Below are 24,071 nucleotides of genomic sequence, written 5' to 3'. Positions count from 1 at the left end.
GAATAGTTAAAAAGCCAAATCCCGATGTAGAATACAATATACATATCGTAGCAAAGACTACAGCTTTAAGAGTTATTCTTGCATATATTGTTTTCTATTTATGCAACCTAAAACATCTCAGCCATATCCTAACCAAACAGGAGGCATTTTGACCGCACAAACTACACAATCATAAATGTACTGTTACTTAAAAAGGTTGCACCATTTGATTAAGCATACAAAAATGTAAGTCAATAAAATTAAAACTGCATGAGTGTACAGTACACTTGCAGTGTACAGTATAGTGTATGCACTACAGTTCAAAGCAATTTTCCTTGTGGGAACAGTGAGGCAGTGAGAACAACCAAGTGATGGGGATCCTACATTAAAACGCTCTTAAACATCCATTGTCTATACTGCCTATCATATTAATTAATTGTTGCTTATTTTGATGTGTATATTTAACCTTTCAGAAAAACTGTTGATTTGAAATCAAGTTTTGGGGGGCTTTACAGACAGGCAAGGATGAACTAAAACTGAAATCATACATTAGGTACAACCTTCTCCTTTCTTTTTTTTGATGAACATATTACAAGTGAGATTCTTACAAAAGGTACCAGAGTCTTATCAAGGCTGAGCACTAATGTAACCAACAGATTTTCGATAGGCATCCAAATCCATATTTCATACTGTGGCCATCCGTACAGCTGTGATTGATAAAAAATGTATCTGGAGTACATTCATATTCTGCCGTGCTGCTAATGCCAGAAGCCAAGAGTCTGTGTGCAGTGTGGCTGTGAATGTGTATCTCTGTCAATTCTGTACACTCACAAATGGGTTTTATTGTATATCTGAGTTTGTTGTTTGTTTGGCATCAATCAATGAAGAAATGCTGTCGACAATCAGAAAAAGCCCGCTGAGTTAACTTGGCCTTTACGTTGAAAGAGTCCCTGCTCAAAAAGCCACATCAGGTACTAAAACATGTATATTCATGTCATATGTACAAACAGGTGTAGGCTTCACCTTGTCCAGTTGCAGACAATATTTTTTTTCACGAAGAATCAAAAAGCTCCTGAACTAAATGGTCAACATTATTTAAACCCTTCTGCACAACACAAATCTATATACTAACTGACATGGTTGGTCCACAAACAGCCCTTCTGAACAGTTACACAAAATGTCAGCGGCTATATGTAGGCAAAGCCGATATCTAAGAGCATATCAAGCCCAGGAGATCAGTTTCTCTCAGTGAGTCATTCTCATGCTGTCCACCTCTCTGACAGGCATGAAGAAAAGAGAAGAAAAAGCTCCCAAAAGGCAGGCAGACCTTTGCTCCCTCTTCCTTCTTGTAGTTTTAAGAAACACACACACACATACACTAAGAGAAAGGCAAAGGTGATCAGTCCTTTCAAGACATCATTAGATTATAGAGTAGCTTGTTAGGCTCTGTGCTCAATGATCATTCTCCTTACCATGCCATCAGCAACTAAGCTCAGCAAAGGGACAAAGAATATTACAGTGGTGATGAAAGACATGGATACAGGGAAACAGAAAGCTGATTGTGTGTTTGCGTGTGCATGGAGGAGTGTGAAAGGAAAAGCTAGAGAGCCAGGAAGAAAAAGCGAGAGCTCTTTGGCTGGCACTTGACTGAACTCTCTGATGATGACTACAGTTACCCACAGTTAGAGAGGGGATGAGCAAGAGCTAGTTGGAGCAGGAGTGCTTAATATTCCACGCGCATGCAGTTGCTCCACTATACTAATAGTTTAAAAATAGACCATAGCAGATTTGTGGACTGAGGAGCTGAGCTAAAAAGAGAGGCGCAGTAGTATACAATGGGGGGGCTCCAGATTGGTCTGGATAATGCAACAGGGAGGAAGATGCTATTGGTAATGATAATTATTACAACTCTTTTGGTAACCACACTGTATTGAAAAACAAATGTACTAAACTCAAAAATGATCCACTCAGAGTTACCATCATTGTTTCCTAATAAGTAAATAAAATGGATGAATTATCCATACCCACTTATTCCTAACTAGGGTCACGGGGATCTAGACCCACGCAAGCACAAGAAGAACATGCAAACTCCACACAGAAAAGTCCCTGACAGGTTGCGAACCCAGGCTCTTCTCGTTGTGAGGCAACAGTGCTATCCACTATTCCACTGCTCTGCCCTTAATGAATTGTCCCACTGGAAATTTCTGTCTGTATCTAGAATGACTGTGATCGTGGTGAAAGTAAAAAATGTTGTCTGTTGTCGAGAAACAGGAAATCGATGGCACTCTCCCGTGTTAAAGTCCAGTGTTTTGCTGACCCATCTATGCACCAATAGATGGTGGCCGCTCTGGAACAACCTTACTTCAGCTTTTGCTGCTGTCACAATCACTACAACCGCTAGAGGCCTTTGTCACTTGAATTTAAACATGCAATGGGGGCCATTTGCTGAAAAGACCAACACTGGCTCTAGTGGTCACATAAGAATAAAATGAAACTATAGGTCATTAGAGGTTGCTTGCACAAACTACACCATTGTTCTTGTTTTTATTGAAGGACAACCTCTAATTAACTTCATTCAATCCATAAATAAAATTGTGTTAGACATGTAGAGATTGTCTGATTTAAAGAATATTGTGAACAGTGTGGAAAATATACTTTAACATTGATACACTACAATTCACCTTCTGGTTAAGAGTCAAATGGGAAGATTACTCACCAGTCTTGTGAATTTGGAACTGTAGCTTAGCACAACTCTTGCAAACAGGAACACTAGGCTACACTGGCTTTGTACCACAGTATCAAAATCCACCAGCTAAAGAGGTGAGCAACCTATGTTCCAGCTTCTGATTGATTGAAAACACCTCGTTTGTTTATTCCACACAAAAACTTAAATGCAAAATAGACAAGTTGTGGTTTTAATGGTCAGTTGTAATGGAAATATTTCTTGGCCAGAGGCAATCACGGAGCCAGGCTTTATTCTAAAGATTTATACAGACATGACACATAAACAGAAAAGGATTAAAGCAGTTTAACAACACATACTGCTACTACTGGTTAATTACTAAGGTCATAAATATAAATTTAAGGGCAAAGGTGCAATTGAAGCCACAGAACTTTCCTCATGAGCAATGCTACAGATCTACATTCAAACAAGAATGCTATTAAATTTTTAAGACTTTCATATTGCAGAAATATCAAGCACACTTGCTAAATTCAGAGTTGCTCCTTTATAAAACTTGTGAACCAAGAAGTTTTAACAAAAGCTCTCTCTTCTGAAGCCATGTGAAAAATTGATAAGCCCAGCTGCAATTCATATCAGTGCAAATTCCAGCCTGGGTTTTGCTCTTTTCCCAGTTGAACTGTTGAATAAAAATTCAGCTTGCTGCAGGACTACAGAGGTTTGTTTTATTTCTGTTCTGATATTCTCCCCGACTCTTCTATCGACATTCATTTTCATATTTTCATTTTATGGCAAATTATGAGATGTGTTTTAGCCTCCCAGGGGAAAGATTTTTACAACAGCAACATCTGTCTGTCCATCCATCAATTCAGCACTTAGGCCACAGTAAAATTTTGATTTTGCTGACCCTAAAAATGGCATATTGTATTTAGCACCTGTGGCTAAGACTAAGACGTATTTTGTGCTGTTGAGAACCATTTATGCAGAGACAGGGGGACACTATGGAAAGTGAGTGTGGTAAATTAGAGCAAACAGTGAGGCTGCTGTCTGTTGCATAAAAGTAATACCAGGAAAATCAGAGCAGAAGAAGTTACATTGCCTTGTTGCTGATAGGGAATAATGAGTGGCCCAGATCTGTCTCTGTATCATCTTAAATTCATCATGTTTATAGCTTTCAAAATAAAGGATAAGGAGATTATATGGAAAATAACCTAAATTCACCCAAAGCAATAACTGATGCAGTAAATATTAGCATATTAACCAGAATGAAACCAGAAAAAATAAATGGCGAATTTGAGTTTAGAAACACAGAAGCAGCAACTGTGTGTGTCTGTCTGCTTGTGTGTGAGCGCTGAACTAAAAAATGTGCTGACTACTACACAGCAGTGACTTAATGATGGACTGTGAGTGTGGAGAGGATGCAGTGTCACCAGTTCTTGATGTTTTGCTTATAGCAGGTATTGTGGTTTGATACAATAAAGTAGGCTTTTGTTATTTTATTTGGCTGCGAAAAGCTGAAACAGTATATTCCAGGTATACAGACAACTATGAGAGGAACATTAGCTATGAGAAGCTGTTCTTAAAGTGAAACTGAAATGTTTTTAATAGTAAATCAAACAGCAGAACAAAGCTACAAGTGAGCCTTTTAAAGTAATCTGTTTGAGCTGGACAACTGCTTGAATCTAATGTTTCTAATATTTGTGTGTAATATTTGAGAGTGAGCTATTAGCAGAAATGGAATGTAGTATTCATGAATATGTTGTCATCACTATGCCTCAATCTAGTAAACCTTTATTCTTTCACACCAGAATTATTCAATTTCCTAACAAAATGAAGTTTGGCTGTTGAATTTTTTAAATGGTAACAAGCATGAAGAAATGCTTCACAGCATCTGTGTCTATCCTGCTGTGTAGGACATGACATACACTCAGTTTCCAGTTTATTAGATACACAAGTCTAAAAGTAATGCAGTCTAATGTGTCATAAAGACGATAAATGTAAAACAATACTCAATTGCAAGACAAACTGTTTTTTGCATCTCTTCTTAAAAGTTCATGATTTATATGTACTCACAGTATTGTATTTCCATACATATGACATGCCTAACAACAGTAAAATGGTACATTTATGCTATTTTGTAGTGGGTATGGTCTGAACTGTGGTACCAGTTGTGTGCCGTCCACCTTTACTCTACAGCCAGCCCTGTGGATTAGGCAGGAAGAGTGCAGCTTCAACCTACATTACAGTGTAGACAATAGCACATTCCCTAGAGACAATAAACAAGACAACTACGACACATACGCATGCACACACACACACACACACACACACACACACCACAGACCACAGTACACAGTCTGGACTGACCACAGAGACAGAGGCAATCTACATTAGTGTATGAGAAGGCTATCCTATGAAGCAAACAAGCAAACATTACAAACTCATTTGTTTATCCATGGCATACATCACTGCATGTGCCAAGGAATATGGTTAGACGCTTATATGACATACTTAAATCACAAAAACATGTAAAATTACAATATCTCAGAATTGCAACTTATAAGAATCATAATAATTGAATGGGAGGAATTTCACTGGGAGGGTCTGCTAATTCTTTTCTCTAACATCAGTACATTTGCATTTGTCTCTCTGCCCCAAAGCAATTAGCTGCCAGTGTGTTAACCTTGTCCTAGAGTCATTACAGAGATCTTCATGGTGTACTGTCTTCATTTAGTTTTGTTTAGTGTAAAGCTTCCTAAACTCCTGCACATACACACAGACACACATACAGTATACGTGTCTGCACACTTAGAGGATACTGTTTTCTATAATATGTTGAGCCAGCAGGACATCAGCATCCACGTGTAATTAAAGCTTTTTGCCTTTTCTTTACAAAACACCCAACTCATATGGCGGCGGACACAAACCAGCAACATTTTTGTCTTATCTCTTATGTATGCATAAAAATCACACAGATGAAAAGGGAAAAGGAAGAGGGAAATCAGATATGCAAATTTCTTTCATGCTAACACACTGTTAGTGTTACGTAAAAGGACACACAAATAAAGGAAAGACACACACACACACTGAAAATTAAGAGCACCTTGGTGGAAACATCATTAGTGTGGTGATTAAATATGAACCGCTGGAGCCAGAAAGAACCAGATTATGAATAACACATGAGCCTCGTGTCTGTCCAAAAATCACAACAGAATGATTTCCAAATTCATTGCACCCGACATCAATCTACAGAGAAACATCGCTATGCTTGAACCTTTCCTCTTTAGTGACGTCTTCAACTCCACAGCGAGCCTCTGCCTTTCCAAAATAAGTCTTGCCTAGTCCTTTCAAGCTTGACATAAAAGAAGACAGAAAAGCGCAAGAGGAGCGCCTTGAGAAGACTCCATTGAGAACAAGAAACTGCTCTTATTTCTGTTAAGTCTTTAATGATTTCCCTGCTGTAAAGCGTTACAGGGTGAGAAGGATTTCTCTGCCAGTCTGATATCAACCAGGATTGAGAGGCTAAAACACATTTATTCAGCTTATCTTCAGAGCCTCACTGCTGATCTCTGAAGACAGGGTATACCTTTAACACCTTATTGCAGCTGGGGCAAATGTTGTTGAATAGAGTAGTCACAAACTGCAAAATGTGTGAAAAATGTCAGAAAGAGAAACACAGAGAATTACAAACAAGGAGCATCAGTTTCCTGACCTCTTTTAAAAAAAATTCCCCTGTCCCACTGAACACTAACTGGTCCTATACATGCAATGAGGTGTTTTTGTTTGGGTGGTTACAGCCCAGATGATTTTTTCAAATGAAGCAATGATTTGCTTGAAAATTGTTTCCTACAGCTACGATATAAAAACCAACCATACAGGGGATTTATACTCACTATGCAACTATTCCAATTAGATTGATGAAGCTCAGCTTGACTCAGTGCGCTCTTGACCTACTCTTCTGTAATCACTTCTCCATTTCCTTAAGAGTTTGTTTGGACTTTAGCACACCGGTGCATCAACAGACTCAACTTCGTTGTCTCCAAACAGTGAACAGTTTTCTATCCCCATTTCTGTTATTTTTAGTCCTAAAAGCATCACAGAGCAAATGCAAAGACACAATGCCTCACTGAGAGACACCATTCATAACCACAGTAAAACAGAAAAAACAGAGTCAGACAATACTGTATACTGCAAATTACTTATTGCCTTCCATTTAATTTCTTACTTGATAAAAGGTGAAAGCATCACTATAGTTATTGTAAGACACACATCTATGTGCCAGTGGCAATCACACCAAAAGTTATTGAGATATGGTTGTAATGTACATGGCCTTCAGTGAAAAGCCTAAAGCATTTTTATTGCTGTGTCAAGTGTAGTGTGTCTATGTTGTGTTGTCTGCCGGTGTCAAGTTCAGTCAGGGCAAGCCCATTAAGCTGGCTGAAGGAGGGAAGAGGAGAAATGAAAGTGAAAAGGATCCAAATAGAGATTTTGATGGATTGAAGGGCCATTCAGGAGACAAAGCACAAAATACAGACACAGAATAAGAGACGGGAAAGAAACAGGCAGACAGAAATTAGGAATAAGAGTGCTTTGTTCAGATGCTGTTACACAGCAAATACACTGACATCACTGTGAAGCAGCCAGGTGCTCTGAGTGTACAAGCAGGTTCTCCTATCACTGCTGCTTCATCAAATACCTTCACATTGCAGTCTTTGAGACAACATGGAGGAACAAGTGCCACCGAGCCAATAAACCTTCATTCACATCTGACTATAGATCCCACTGTAGATGTAAATGAATGAAGATTATTGAGAAACAAGGCAAGTCATACTAAACATATTACATACAGTACACCCCCTGAGCAAATTTTCCTAGAAAAGTCATTCATTTTTTCAATCTTTTGGAAAAGGCTTGTTGAAATGTGTGACATGAACATCATCAATACATGGAGCAGTGATATTCACAGCAAAATGTAACGTTTGAGTAGAAAACCCCTTCACAGATACAATTATGGTTCAGGTGGGTCATCTGCTTCAATTTCTGAATGTAAATATTTATTACGCAAAAAAACGTAAAATGGAAGCTTCAAGTTGTGAAGATGTCAGTAAGCACACAGAAATTCACTTCAGTCACACAGTTAAAAATCTGTTAATAAAAATGATTATTCTAATAATAATTTATCAGTAATTAGTATCAACTGCTCATTACCATGAATACACACCAATATATTAATTTTATTGAAACTATTTCTATTTCAGTTGGTTTACAAGGATGGATGGATGGATGGATGAATGTATAGATAGATAGATAGATAGATAGATAGATAGATAGATAGATAGATAGATAGATAGATAGATAGATAGATAGATAGATAGATAGATAGATAGATAGATAGAACAATCAATCTGTGGGGTAGTACAGTGGTGCACTGTATGTGCTGACTAGAGCAGTCCGTCATTGGGATGAGTCGAGCTGAGGCCCTGACACTGGAGTTAGACTCTGACAGTGGAGTCATAGATATAGATGAATGTCCTAATCTGAAAGCTCTCCAACGCATTGAGGGCTTACATCACCATTTCTCCCACATGTGGATTAACATGTTATTTAGCAGGGCGCCTTCACATCAAAAAGACCTGTCTCTGGCAGATTTCAGCAGGGCAGCACATAGCTGTGAGGCTGATAAGCAGAAGCACATCCTACTACTTTTTTTCTATATTAAGTCTTTACAATAGGCAGTTTGACATTTGCACAGGGGAGGGGGCAAACATTTTTTTAACTCACATCAATACACTGTCCAACTATTGCTCATACAGTAACAGAAGACAATGGTGCCAGGCTTATCATGAAGCTTACACAGGGTGTTTTATATTTCACAGAAGTGCACTGGCAAATATAAAGTCTGGTAAAAGTGAAAATTAGTATTAGCTTGTATATTGCTATGATTTCATTTTCCACTTCCACACTTTTTGTTTACATATTAACTAATTTTGTGTTAAATTGAAAAATATTCATACTCAAACATGAACCATCAAACTTAGTGTGCACACAATGAGAAAATGCCTGTTACAGAAGGCTTGTAAAATATATATCTAACCAGTGTCATGCTTAACAAAGAAAAAACAAATGCCCTTCTGCATTGACTGTCTTCAGAATGAAGTGGTGAAAACCTTGATTGTCCCATCATTGGCGAGCAATGACCAAATTCTCTTCATTCTCTTCTGTTAGAGGTGACAGAACCAATAGGTCAGTGCCAGCTGGTTTATATGGTACAGATTTTAATAGCTGTCACTTTTTTACAGTTTTCTGAAGATGTTCAAGTGGAACAGGGGCTTGAACAAACTCCATTACTGCTCCAACAAGGACCTAGCAAACATGCCCATTCGGGCCCCATGTGGGGCCACTGTGGGCAAAAACACCAAGCCTGAATGGTGGGCTGCCCACGATGGGCCCAAGTGTTTGCCCACAAACTAATCATGGGCACAAATGGGCATGTTTACTGGGGAGAGGGTGAATTTGCAGCACCCATGAGTTTCAATTCCATTTACGTCACATCGTCACACTGCAGCAGTCATGCCCGGGCAAGTTCTCCTGAATCTCCTGAAGCGTCTGTGCAATTCGTTGATGAGCATATTCAACACAGTCAAATTCATGTCCTTCATCTGCTTCTGTTTGGCCCAAAGTTGGTGCAATCAGGAAACTGTCAAAATAAGTGAGTCCTGTTTTCTCTTGGATGCAAACAGGCCAGGAGTCAGAGTCTCACCTTCCACAACCCCAACCACCAACGTATTGTTGTCACTGCAGAACTGTTTCACTGATCTCCACACATCCTTCCATCTATCTGTCTGTATCAAAGATATGAAGTGCGCTTTCAGGTTGTAAAAGCCACAGGTTTGGAGAGAGTCAAGTTTGAAGACCGTAGCATCTTAAGCTGCTCTGCATATCTTAAACGAATAACTATTCCTATTTGGAAAATCTGGCCTCATCTGTCAGCATCCTGCACTTCAAGCATTTTCTGAATAAACCAATATGCATATAATATATGTTAAATACCTAGTCCTGAAAACATGAGCTTGTAAAATTAAAATTCATTTTACATTTATGCCACTGCACTTCATTTGTATGCTCTCATCTGTACATTTTTTTTTTTTTTTTTTAATTGCCACAGGATTCTGATTCCTTTAGTTCCGTGTGTCCATGAAAAGGCAATCTGATTTCAGACAGTAGGACTTTGCTCAAACAAGATCTGTTGTTCTCAACAGCAGCTTTATGGCTTTTAGAAGGTTTGGCTACAACAGAACCCAATGATGCATTAAAGTTATCCCAATGTAACCCTTAAGTTCATAGGGGCCTGGAGGTTTACTGTTAAGTCTTTTCCAATCACTCATTTGCAATGAATACATGCTGAAGCATGAAAAACCAAATATTCTAACCAAATATTCCAGTCAGAGATATTGTAATATTAAGTTCTGCTTTTCCAATAATATTTTGATGAGAATTTAGGAATGCAGTGTTTTTCACCAGCATCATGTGAAGGCCCTGCATGAGGTTGGCTGGGTTTGCTAATGCTATTCCGAAACTTCATGTCCGTGTCTTCACATTGTGTTGAACACTTCTGGCTGCTGTCTGCTCAGGTGGCTCTTATCTAACTGCTGTTGAACCTTTAGGCTACTAGAAATAGGGATGCTTTAGACTAATTGTTTAACAGGAAGAGCTGGCTGAATTGCTGACTGCACATCTAATGTCGTGCCATGTCACAAAAACAAACATAATTCAGATTTATTTCTTACAGTCATTTTTATTTTTTGCACTGCTAAAATAATTTATATGCACAAGAAATATATATTCTAGACTCAATGTAGTGATATATTTCAGGCCCTCGGGATGGGGGTCAGTGCCATGGTTTATTGCCTTTACTGGTTATAAATACTGCATATCTACTTAGAAGACTGGTATTCCCAGTCTCTGGATTTTTATTGGAAAAAACCTCTTTTTCAATCCCATGCTTGTGAGCCACAACATTAATATTTGGACGTCAGGTGAATTCATATGCTGAATACTGTATGTGATAGACCTTTATCCAGCAAGGTTGACTGAGCGTACATAGTCTTTTTTTTTTTTTTTTAGCAACACTGTTCACAGGGTTCAAGGTGCTAGGTGTAACGCCTTTAGCTGCGGTGTGAGAGGGAACCTAACAACAGCATCTCAATATTAAATAGTCTAAAAATACAGACAGAAAACCTAATAATATTTCCCATTTCTCTCCTTTAGCCTGCACCTGGGAGCTTCCCAATGCAAGCACAATTCTGTTATCAGCTGCTGAGCAGATCTGCTGGAACTGAGACTGAGAGACCTGATCATTTTGACAGTAGCTGCTGAGTGAGAGTATTCATGCATGCCCCCAACTGCATCAAGATTTAAACATGTGTGCAGGATGCACAGTGCATATCTCAGGCTCGTTGGTTGCTTACTGACTGACTGTAAGTTTACCAAAGCTGCCATACAGAATAACCCACTGACCATTTTTCCTGAATGATTACATTTACTTTAATCATGAAATGCTCTAAATATTGACAAATGCACATCGCACATACCAGAGCCCATCAATAGATCACTTGTTTCGTTTATCTAAGCGGTTACATGCCCAAAGGATCGAATATGTAATGACATGACACCGTAAAAACTGAGCACATCCTCACAGATGACAAAATTAACTAGCAACTAGTCTGTATTTTATTTATTAGCCCCGTCAGCGCCCTTGTTTTCTGGATATCGATCTCTTAGTCCAGTCCTGCTCAGAATGAAACATAACTTTGGTGATTTGACTTTTCACCATCATTAGCACCATCATCAGACACAACAAACAGACATTTATTTATCTAATGCCTTGGTTTACCTATAGTGACATCCCTATTAGCCTCAGTTTTATGCGATGTTGAATGCTAATTTACAAATTGTGACATGTTAAAGCCTTAAAGTAAAATGGAGATCATGGTAAAGTTTACACTAAATATGTCCTGTATTTCTGCTGTGTATTAGATTCATCAACTAATTATTTTAGCACAACATAAACCAATTTTGAGATCAGAAGGTCATAGTCAAAGACATAAAATACGGAAGCATTAAACCCCTTTCAAATCCCTCTGACATCTGGAGTGTACCGTAATATATCCAGAATAAATCAAAGATAGCTGTAACTCACCCTTTATACACTTGTCAGCCCCAGTGAAAAAAACAGCTATTTGATACTTAACTGTGACAAGCACTCTTTAGGTTCTTCTGGGTTCTCTTCTTTATACAAAAATATAAATGATAAAATCTCTGCTACTTTAGGGGTAGGGTTAGCCATTATCATTATTATAGTATGGATACTTGTAGAAAAACATAACCTGATGAACAGACTCTCCCTAGTATGAAAACAAAATATATTACAACTTCTATTCCAATTTTAGCAGGGAGACCACTTGGGAGGGAAGAGCAACCTATTTCAATAATGCATTTGATGCAAAATGAGAGAAGCTTCTTCCAAGTTCTGCATTTGGCTTCAAAAGAACGTTCCTAATTTAATTAGTGCGCTATGCAGGGTATGAGCTGGTGCCAGGTGACTGAACCACTTACTCACAGTGATGAGGAACATCTCAATAGATCAGGTCTATTTTATCATTCATTTTGCTTTCAAGCTCTGATATACATCTTTGGTTCACTATTGGAATATTAATTTCAAACAAATGGACCACACTATCTGCCAGACTTCTTGCTGTCTTCCCTATTCAGATAATGAGCTATACACATATACAGATTTACGGTATGTTATGTTTAATGATACATTTATATATTTTGTCCTGACTGTATAAGTTTAATAACCTTCTGAACAACATAGCTTCTATACTTCTATAATAGTAATCTCATTAAATTAAACTCAATGGATTGTGAGACAAACAGTGAGTGTCTGTTCTACTCTTCTGTATTATTAAAGACATCCAGGGTATAACTGCCAAAACAAAACAAAGATATAAATAGCCTGTGCATTTGTGCATCCCTTTAATTACAGTGATATTAGTTTGATTTCTGACAGTGTAATCATAGTTCTATGTTTTAATAGACTACGGCTGTGGTGTAAATACAGCCCATTAACAAACGATTTACCCAAATTAACCAAATATCATCAGAGAAAATAAAATATATATTCAGTTGCGACAGTTATCACTATCCCATGTCTGTCCGTCCTGAAAGAGGGATCCTTCTTCTGCTGCTCTTTCTGAGATTTTTTCCAGATTTTTTTGTCCTGTTTTAAGATTTTCCAATCTCAAACAGCATAGTTAAATGCTAGTCTTCTGATAGCTTCCCTATCAATTAACCCTCTGCCGATCTTCCTCTACCAGGAGGAACAGCACTGTGCATTGTTCCTGGACTGAGGCTTTTAGAGACTGCATTGTGACCTGCAGATGCGAGGCACTTCTGAAGTTCCTGAAGGACCGAAAGAAAGAAAAAGAAAGATCAGTGAACATGAGTCCTTCCAGGGCCATGATGTAATCAGCAACAGTACTATCAGCAGGGGACTGGGGTCAGGCACACAGCATGGGTGGGTTAAATAGGTTGGTGGTGAAGGAATCTGCTGAGTCTGGTAGGTAAATCTGGCCAACTGGAAAAGGCAAAGGGAGTGATTTGAAGCTCCATGTCCATTTTAAAAAAAAGCACTTGTTTCATCTTTGCCTGGCCGCCATCTTGTTAAGATTTTTCTTTTGTTTATCAAGGTCATATCTAGCGTCAAGGGAAGCATGGTGGCTGACTTTTTAGCACTGTTGACTCACAGCAAGAAGGTTGTGGGTTGCAACCTGGCCTTTCTGTGTGGCATTTGCATGTTCTCCCCGTGCTTGCGTGGGTTTACTCCCACAGTCCAAAATCATGCATGTTAGGTTGATTGGTGACTCTAAATTGCCCATAGGAGTGAGTGTGAGTGTGTGTGGTTGTTTGTCTTTGTGTGTCTCTATGTGGCCCTGTGATGGACTGGTGACCTGTCCAGGGTGTACCCCTGTCTTCCACCCGAAAGAGAGCTGGGATAGGCTCCAGCAGATCCCCGTGACCCTGGTTAAGGAATAAGCGGGTATAGATGATGGATGGATGGATGGATGATATCTACCGTCATTCCCCAATGATGGGATTTCAGGGCAACAGCAGCAGTTCGAGGTGTAGTCTAATTGAGCTAAATGGAGTGGATGACCGTTGCTGAGCCACACAAGGGCCTTTATTCTGGGCCACATCTCGAAGGTGTGCAAAGAGGTACAGCGACCATCCGCTCTCATTTTCAGTAAGCCAACAATGTTGTCATCCTCCACTGAGGTCAGTGCAATGTCATTTATAATGCAGATGAAAAAGTATGTATTTACCAGTGCTGATAGCTTTACAGATGCTTTGTGAAAAACATAATTAATATAGCTCCTTAAATGTGGTGCTCACATATGCAAGCAAATGGTGTTGTTGTTGTAAACAGTAGACAATTGATTAAGCTGGTGATCTTACTTATGTTTCCATTTAGACCAGGGGTGCTTCACCAACAGCACCATAGTGTTAAATAATGGCATTTTTCATTATTTCCACCATGGGAAATAATGAAAAATGCCACCAGAGAGCTAATCTCTCTCACTAAAAGCAACACTACAAGTTAAACACGCTGTCCCTGCTGTGTGCTTTCAGCTGCTAATAGGTTGGGATCAGCATATCTTGACAGTGAAACACTTTGAATCAAGACTATACGAAGACGTCAAGTGGGAACACATGTGGGCTGTACCTGGGTAAACACAGCTCATCAAAAACAGTAGACGCACCATGTCTTCTCCAGATCAGTGAGAAGGCAAAAAAATATTCAAACAGTTGTACTTCGGTTGTCAAAAATTGACATTAAAACTGAAAAGTAAACATGGACAAAGGTTCTGTCAACTACATAATGCATTTTTTTCCCTCTCATGGTGAAATTGGTCAAATTGTGGAAAGATACACTAAAAGTCACAACATTTTGACAGCATACGATCCAAACATAAGTATAGGTGTGAAATTTCATGAAAAACAATCAGGGTTCCACTTGTTGTAGATATTTATTATTTACCACCATTTCATCTGTCCCCCTGAGCATCACCACTTTAAGTTGTTAGATACTTCAAGGCTTGTTTTGCCTTTGCTGTCAGATCCTAGAAATGAGCAGGTGGTGATGGTCTTTGTGTGCTGTCATCTCTAATTCAGCAGCAATGGAATCCCTTCGAATAACACGCATCAAACGCAGCTCCAATAACTCAAAGGACCAGGTTAGACAGTCCACACAGTCGACTGCTCAATGATGCAGCCGCACAAAAGACATTACAGGGACACACATACACACTTGATTTACAAAATAGGTAATACACATTAATCGCTCGCTCTTACTCCTCTGCACTGTCGATTATAACACAAAGTCTGTTTACTGACCCTAGCCGTGTGTCTTGCCTTCATTCATACCAATATAACAATTGATTTCTGAGACAACTCAGTGTACAATAAATAAAGAGAAATGCTTGAAACAAGTCTGCAAGGGACTGTTTGAGTAAGAGACTGCGTCTGAAAGACTGGCTAATTGGACACATTCGACTGGCACACTGGACTAATCTAATGTGCAGAATTAATTGGTATTAACAGAACACATGGAAGGTCTCTGAAGAAACCTGTCAGATGAACAAAGGACAAAAACCTGTAAACAAATAATTAAACTCTAAATTACTACATAATATACAACTACAAACACTTCTCTGCCACTGCATCAATAGCAAATAATGAACAGTGATGGACTCATAGCTGAAATAAACAACCACAACCAAAAAGTACAAGTAAGGGGAGTAGGACCCAGTGAGAACTGAACTGAACTGGGTGAACTCACTTGAAATCTGCTTTATTTTAAAACCAAGCACTTGGATATGCAGTTAACCTTAAATGCATTCTGGAGCAGGAGTGAAAATTGATTTGGTTGTCTGTCTTTAGGGAGGCAAGAAAGGTAGGCCCCTGCATAGCAGAAACAACTGTCTTACACACATGTACCACTGTGTTTTGGTCGCTTATTTCTACCAAATCTATAGAAAACAAACAGAAGGAACCACTGTCCGCCCCTATGTATTACTCATTCAGCCCCAGACCTTTAGAAATCCCCAGAATATATCGATCGACAAGGTTTGCTGCAGTACTTTTTTATAAATTAGCATAATTCTGTAACTGTTTTTCATTTTGGGTTTGGAACTGGATGCACCAAAGTCACCTCAGATAAATCCTAAACACATTTTTTAAACAAATGTGATCACCAGTACTGGATGAAAAGTAAGCTTGTCATTGCAAAAAACCCAGGGTCAGTCTGAAGGACAAACAACTGAGATGATGAAATCTGCTTTGTTAATACCAACTGGGAGATCTCTACCCCTCCTTTAGGACTAATATGAATCCAAACATTTAACTTTCCCTGATTACAGACCAAAACCTCTAGTGCCTCTGTCTGTCTCATGTAGCAGAAGATCCATAAATCCACAATACAGTAAAATCAGATTATACATATAGTTTCATAATACATTCAAATCAATGCATGCAAGAAGCAGCTAAAACTGTAACAGCTTATACCGTGATTTTGTTTGGTTTGTCTTTTGACATCACTCCTCCTTGAAACACGCACACCGCTAATTGACAGTCCTTGAAATTTGCTACGCAATGCACGCACCATATGCATCATTATGGGATGTCTGCACAGGTAATGTCTGACGAAAGCAACCTCTGCAGCCCCGTGAAGCCATGCGTCTGACCACAAACACGGCAACAAATATGAAGAATTGAACGTGGTTAAGGTAGAAGACACCTGCTTTAATCAGGATGCTGACCGAATGTAAATGTGAATCGTCGTTTTACCTGAACACCGCCCGGTTACGTGTCACTAGCACGCCCTCCATCATCAAGGTGATTTGAGAATCAGGAAATGTTGGTCCCCACTGACCTGTATCGTGCAGGTGTACTCCGAATCGTCCAGCAGCCTCACGGTGCAGTTGCATTCCCTGTCCAGACTCCTGATGCTGCTGCTCATCAGTCGGCTCAGCATCTTCTCGATCGTCTTCGTACGGGACCAGGGAGAAAGTCGCACAGCACATACATACAAGTTTATCTTCCGTGACGTTAACGGCGACCCTCTTCTTTGGTCCAACACCTGGTCAGGGGCAGCGACAGTGCGGAGCGGCGGCGGCGGTGGGGCATCCTTTCTTCAGTGTGTGAGCGCTGGCTGCTGGAGGTAACCCACGGTGCGTTTCTCCAGACAGTGAGGAGTGGGAAGAGTCTTACTGCTGCTCCTGCTGCTGCTGCTGCTCTCTCTCCGGTCCGGTCAAACTGTCTCCCCTCACCACACCTTCTCCCCCCGGCTCCTCGCCGTTGCCATGCCGCTCTCTCTGCTGCGGGGCGGGCTGGCTGCTGAATGGCGAGTCCGTGAGCCAACGGAGCAGTGACTGAGATGCTGCCTTCACAGGGTGACCCACAGGAACCGAAATTCCGATAGGCCACATTACGTCGTGACTAAAGCCACATGGTCGGAATAAAAACAAGGCGGGGGCTTTTATGCCTTTATGCAGAAGTTGATGTACGAATTAATAGGCGGCAGGGAACACTGCTTCTTTATTTAAAACAATTTATCATGAGATTTTTAAACATGCCAAAATACACAAAAAATACTTTTAATATTTAGGCCAAACGTCAGATCTCCTACAAATATCTTTACTATAATCATAACATAGATCACCTCAATATTTTTGAAACAGAATTATTAACTTAGTTACACGTCACATTACTGAAGCCAATCATAACTCAGATTAGATTACCACTTTGATGGCTTGTTCTTTCAGCTCAAATGCGACATTTCCGACAGAACTTGAAGGAGACAAGAGTTTTAACATTCCTTCAATCTTCCACAGGTTAATTTACGGCACTTAAAGTATTTTATCTAAATGTTATAAAAAATTACTGTAATGTACATCTTATAAATCTATAAACTCTTAAGTGTTAATATGAACACCCAATCCATATTTGTCTAGACAGCAGATCACAGCAAACACCCAGTGGTGCAATTGTAAAATCGCACTGTAAATGTTGGCAAATATACAGCAATCATCTGTAAGCACTTCCTCTGCACTTATTCTATTTCTTCCTACTTACCATTTAAGAAGAAAGTGATCAAATACTGCATATACATGCACTTCTATCATAAATCTAAGGCTGCACATAACCTGCTTTTTTTTTCTCTTAACATGAATGAATTCTGCTTCAAAAGCACAATCCACTTAACAAACTCTTGAAACCAGTGTGAATTAAATCCCTTGCTCAAGGATAAAAAAAAATGCACCAGCCACAAAAATCTATATAGGCATACACAGCTGCTCTTACATGTTATCTGTTTTTTAAATTAATTATGTCACAAACACCTGGCACATACTGATTTATCATGGCAAGAATAAAGAGCTCTGTTGTGCAAATTTGAATCAACCTGTAGTATATCTGCATGTTTCTTTTATTATGTCGCCCTCTAGTGGTTCTTCATAGTAAGTGACTGTTAAGGTTAGGGACAAGGTTGTCTACATTAATGATCATCCAGAAGTGTATTCTTGACTTCTCTCACTTGTTACAATAAATCAAGCCAACAGTTCTTCATGTAAACAACAGTTTAATTTATAGAAGGCAGCTTGAGACTATAACTGATTATAGCAGGTGAACATAAATTACAAATGTCAACGAAGATACAATGCAGCATAAATGAAAAATAAAGGTTTCTAAGAATACATTTATGAGTAATAAATATTCACCTGGTTTTAAATGTGATCATTTCTTTCATGGAATATATGTAGAGGTCAATAATAAAACTCAACACATCTAAAAGAATTTCGGCTGTAAAGAGAACCAACCACATGGTTCTTTCCAGGAAATTTTCAATACGATTTTAAGAATTACCACACCTTTAAAATGATGTATTATGAAATATATTTCATGCAACATGCAATTTAAAACCTGTGACAATACTGAACATGCCTGTAAAAGTATTGTAAAAACAAACAAACTGAGCAAACTGGTGTGGTTTTTAAATGATTGTGGCATACCTTCATAGTGTAGTTCACTAACTCATTGCCATCTACTATTCTAGCTCTCAGCTATTTTCTCACAATAGATGTGTCAATGTGAAAGTTTCGTGATGGGAAATACTTAAAGGGTTGGAAGGTGGAACAATATTTATTGTTCTTCACTTGACTACACATCTCTGATTTAGTCTTGTAGGATGACAACATGTAACTAAAACCCTTGATTGGATTGGATTGAATGTTTTTTTTTCCCCAGATAAAACAAGAGCCTACTAGAACCAAACCCCAGGTGTGAAGAGTCCTAATCTAGCACCATCCCTACTGGATTTGTGCTTTCAGACAGTAAACAATATCATTCAAGAAGATATAGTTACCTGTTGGGGTGAAATTAACGCCATCATCCAAAAACAGTCCAGGATTGTCAAAGACAATACAAGGATGAGGCAAAAAGCTCCCAATGGACAAAACAAAGGTAGACATCACTTTGTTCACAAACTTCCTCGCTTTCTCTATCTTCCCTAGCTGGGCCGATTCCCACAGGCACCTCCGAGTGATTGCAGAAACAACAAGCTTCATCTGGGGACACTGCTTGTGGAGGAGAATGAGATCCCACTTCATTATAGGCAACAACTCAACACTTTTCATGTGCCCAAGGTTGTTGCCGCCACAGTGAATCAGCAACACATCTGGGACAGGTCTCTGTTGAAGACAAAGTTTGAAATAGGGGACGACGTCTGCCCAATGCATATCACCCCATCCAAACCAGCTGACCTGGGCATTGAGACCGAGGTTGGCCCCCATCATCTCTTTTGCTTGTTTCTCTGCACGGCACACCTGGTTGTCACCCATGATCCAGATTCTGGGCCCTAATAAAGTGAAAAACTATAAAATCAATAAATGTATATATATATAAATTATATATATATATATATATAAAATTTACAGTACTAATGTGTTTTTCCAACTCACTAGACTATCACTAGCCACTAGAGTGCCTATTATTTTGAAGATGCTTGCCACTGATCGATAAACCTCAGCTGTGCTCTTTTGAAATTTTGTCAGCTAATATAATCCAAACACACTGAGAAACTCGACATTTTTCCTACCTTTTCTTTCCCTGGAGGGTGTAAAGGCCTGCCAGGATGGCAGCATGGTGTGGCAATAGCGATTAACTACAATGAGGAAAAATAAAACAAAACCCAATCAACACCACATAGGGTTTTTTAAAAATATGTTTTTCAGGGGAGACAGAGATAGCTGTGACAAATGTCAGTGGTCAGATTCAACTGCACACATACCATGCACATGGTGCACCGCTGAAATCACTTGGCTGAAAAATTGTGTTTAAAAGACCAGCTGAAGTTGGCTCAGTGGTAACAAATAATGTGCATTTGTTTTTTTGTTATTGAGGAATGTCCCATTACAAATACAGTGAGTAATTCCACGTGAGATAATGTGTATGAGCCTTTGTGAACCAACAGGTCTGTTCTAAGATACAAAAAACATACCGTTTTTTAAGGAGACATTTGTGGTCTGTGATATTTGTTTGAGGTTTTATAAAACAAAAATCACTGCTTGATCTCCCATCCTTATAACTTACAACTGTCATCATAATCCTCACGTTCCTCTTTGACTCTAACGCAGCTGGTTGGGTCAAAAGAATGTTTTTCTTCCTTGACTTCAAGTAGAACTTCTTGTTGGTGTGCTTGCATGTTGGAAATATCCCTCAGTGAACCTTTAAAGAGAAGACAAACAATAATTCTGGTAACTAGTTACTAGTAATTTTGTTTGTTAAATACAATAAGATAAACCTATTCAGCTACAACTAAATTTCACAATTCAGGAGTTTACTTTCTAGATACAGAGAATTTAATAAACACCAATATTATATGTTTTTGATTTAAAAAATGACAAGTACTTTTCTGTCAATCAATTCATTCTATTCTTCGCCACGTGCTTGACAAAAATGCTGTGGTAAAGTCAGTAAAGCAGAAGTTAGAGTCCCTTTGGTGAAAGTGAACATACAGATACACTAGAGTTTTGCTCAATTTTTCCAGGGGACTGACAAATCTGTCTATTATGCTGAGTGAGTGCAGGATGAATGTACAGGCAACTACCATAATTTTTAAAAAAAATATATATTTTCTACAGTATATTTACTGTATCTAATAAACACGGTGACCCGTTATAATTACAGCTTTTTTGGAATACTAAAGTATACTTATAAACAATAACGACAAGTGCTGACAAGCTTGAAATTCTTCATACCTTTTCTTTCCCTGGAGGGTGCAAAGGCCTGCCAAGATGGCAGCATGGTGTGGCAATAGCGATCAACTACAATGAAGAAAAATAAAACAAAACCCAATCAACACCACATAGGGTTTTTTTTTAAAATATCATGTTTTTCAGGGGAGACAGGGATACCTGTGACAAATGTCAGTGGTCAGATTCAAACCACCAGCACTGCACACATACCATGCACATGGTGCACCAATGAAATCACTTGGCTGAAAAATTATGTTTAAAAGACCAGCTGAAGTTGGCTCAGTGGTAACAAATAATGTGCATTTGTTTTTTGTTGCTGTTGTTGAGGAATGTCCCATTACAAATACAGTGAGTAATTCCACGTGAGATAATGTGTATGAGCCTTTGTGAACCAACAGGTCTGTTCTAAGATACAAAAAACATCCCGTTTTTCAAGGAGACATTTGTGGTCTGTGATATTTGTTTGAGGTTTTATAAAACAAAAATCACTGCTTGATCTCCCATCCTTATAACTTACAACTGTCATCATAATCCTCACGTTCCTCTTTGACTCTAACGCAGCTGGTTGGGTCAAAAGAATCTTTTTCTTCCTTGACTTAAAGTAGAACTTCTTGCTGGCATGCTTGCATGTTGGAAATATCCCTAATAAGATAAATATACTCAGCTACAACTAAATTTCACATTTCAGGAATTTACTTTCTGGATACAGAGTATTCAATAAACATCAATATTATAAGTTTTTGATAAATGTTTTGCTCTGTGATGGACTGGTGGTCTGTCCAGGGTGTACCCCTGCCATTCCCATGACCCTTAAAATAGGAATAAGTGGGTATAGATAATGGGTCAGTATTTTGCTATACATGCACACCGTATCTTTTCTACATTAGAATCTGTCACCTGATTAAAATGAGGACTCACAGCTACAATTAAGATGACAAATGTCAAGAGAAAACGGTTATAGAACAAGAGAAGGAACCTTACAGGTAACTTCATAGTCCTTGTCTTCCTTTTTCACCCTCACAGTACTGAAGCTGTCTGGGTGTGATGAATCATTGTCTTCTTCTATCTTGATTTCTGGTCGGAGCCACTGACCAGACAAGACTGCCTGTTTCTTTATTGGGTTTAAAACAACCCTTAGTGGACCTGTAGTATTAAAGTAGCAACATTTTAAGGTTTATAATAATTTAAATAAAGCACAGAAAATATCACTAAATGGACTAAAAATCACAGCATGTACGGTTTTTCATCTATATGTGTCCAGGATGTACCCCCGAGAGCACTGGGAAAGTCTGCAGCAGATACTTATTACCCTAAATAGGAATAAGCAATTATAGATAATAGATGAATGGATGGATTTAAAATCACAATTACACTCCTTTATTAAAAAAAAACATCACAAGCAGGATAATGCATGAAGTTTAGTTCTAAAGCTCAAAAAAGCTTGTTTATTTCTTATCTGAAGCATTTCTTACTCAGCTGTGCTGGTCTAGATTATTGTTTAATGGTCTTCATCAGCAGCTTTTGTTTGGGCAGCCACACGACCTGGCTGGTTGAGGGATTACTCATCATCCTGGAGGTGGATGAAGTAACAAACACATTAACAAAAAACCCAAACTAAATAACAATTACAAATGCAGTTGCATTTATAGCTGGTAACCGGTAGCTAATCAGCATCTCTAAGACCTTTTTACAGAAGCCCTGCCCCATAACCTAACAGACCCTAGGTATGACCCATGTTGAATACATGACCTAACAGGGTTTAATTATAACGTTAATGCTAATGAATAAAGTTGAAGTCATAATGTTTTAACTTACGTTACTAACGTTAGCTATATTAGCAAACAGCGGAGCAGGTTTTTAAATAAGCCGCAACATGTGCCGGCCATTTAGTTTAGTCCTCAAAAACGAAACATGACATAAAAATTTTAATTTGCATGGAAAAATAACTCACTCTCGTTACACTTCTTTTGCTGTTTAGACGGAGATAATCTTCACTTGCTGCTATGAAAAGTACTGAACAATTAAACCTGTTTTAATTTAAAAATGAACCTAACCCGTGTGTGATTGGCTGAGCTCCAACCAATCACTAGTAATGTTCTCTTCTTCTGTTTCATCTTCTTCTCCTTTTGATTTCTTTTTCTTCTTCTTCTTCATCATCATCATACAGGAGATAACAGGTGTCAATTTGCCTGAAATGTCAACTGGAAAAAAGTTTGGATGTTGAAACTGTGTTCAGCCCATCAGAAGCTCAAAAAAAAAAAAAAAAAAAAAACTAAAACAAACAGCGTAGAGACTATTCTGTAAATTAGTCTATAATACAGATACCTTCTTTTACCCTATGTATAACATAGTACTTATTTTCTATAGAACATCCCTTATTGTAATACATTTGTCCCAGTGTTTCATTCCAATATAATTTAATTACTGGAGGTATTTATGTTGTATAAGTGTGCATACTATATCTTGTTTGTTTATATATTTGTTGTTTTGGGCCAGATATAGCCTATAAGACATTTTTGTGCTGTATACTACACTATCCAGTCCTTTTTATGGTTGATAATCCTTAAATATTATCCAAAGTATTAACATATTAGCTATCATCACTTTTTGGGCTGGATAATACTGTATTTCACTGGTTATATTTTTTTTGTTTGTTTTGTTTTGATTTTCAGGTAGCCAGTGTAAATTGGTTCAATTATTCAAATATCCAATAATATCATCCACAAGCACATATTTCATGTAGACAGAAAATGAATTTAAGGACATGACCTATGAACAACAGTGAGCCAATGATCAGTAAGCGGTTCAGTAACAATTTAAACTGTTTTAACCATTAATTGTTCAGGCTTGGGTAGAGACCTGTTCATTGTTTGTTGTGTATGTCATATGTTGACATGAAAACATTGGGATTGTCCAAAGCAGCAGTTGCTTTATAATTTTAAAAGAAGTTGTGTTGTTAATCATCACCACCCAAAATTTTCATCGAAATATAATGTTGATTATACTTTCCCAAGGGGAAACCCAAGCCCTGGTCAAAT

At 38.5% G+C, this 24,071-nt stretch overlaps 1 protein-coding gene across 2 annotated transcripts in view; it reads right to left on the bottom strand.

Annotated features, from left to right (window-relative positions):
* The window catches only part of LOC113122440 (FERM domain-containing protein 5-like), a 62,271-nt gene extending 45,517 nt beyond the window's left edge, over nt 1-16,754 (bottom strand). For both annotated transcript variants that reach the window (XM_026293789.1, XM_026293790.1), the window contains exon 1: nt 16,653-16,754. In XM_026293789.1, coding sequence (XP_026149574.1) covers nt 16,653-16,754 — 102 coding nt within the window. The remainder of the gene's footprint in view (nt 1-16,652) is intronic.
* Between the last annotated feature and the right edge of the window lie 7,317 nt (nt 16,755-24,071).

This window comes from Mastacembelus armatus, chromosome 3 (genome assembly GCF_900324485.2).
Source record: "Mastacembelus armatus chromosome 3, fMasArm1.2, whole genome shotgun sequence".
In the NCBI taxonomy this organism is placed as follows: Eukaryota; Metazoa; Chordata; class Actinopteri; order Synbranchiformes; family Mastacembelidae; genus Mastacembelus; species Mastacembelus armatus.
Note: the sequence above shows the minus strand (reverse complement) of the source record. Positions and strands in the feature narration are given on the sequence as shown.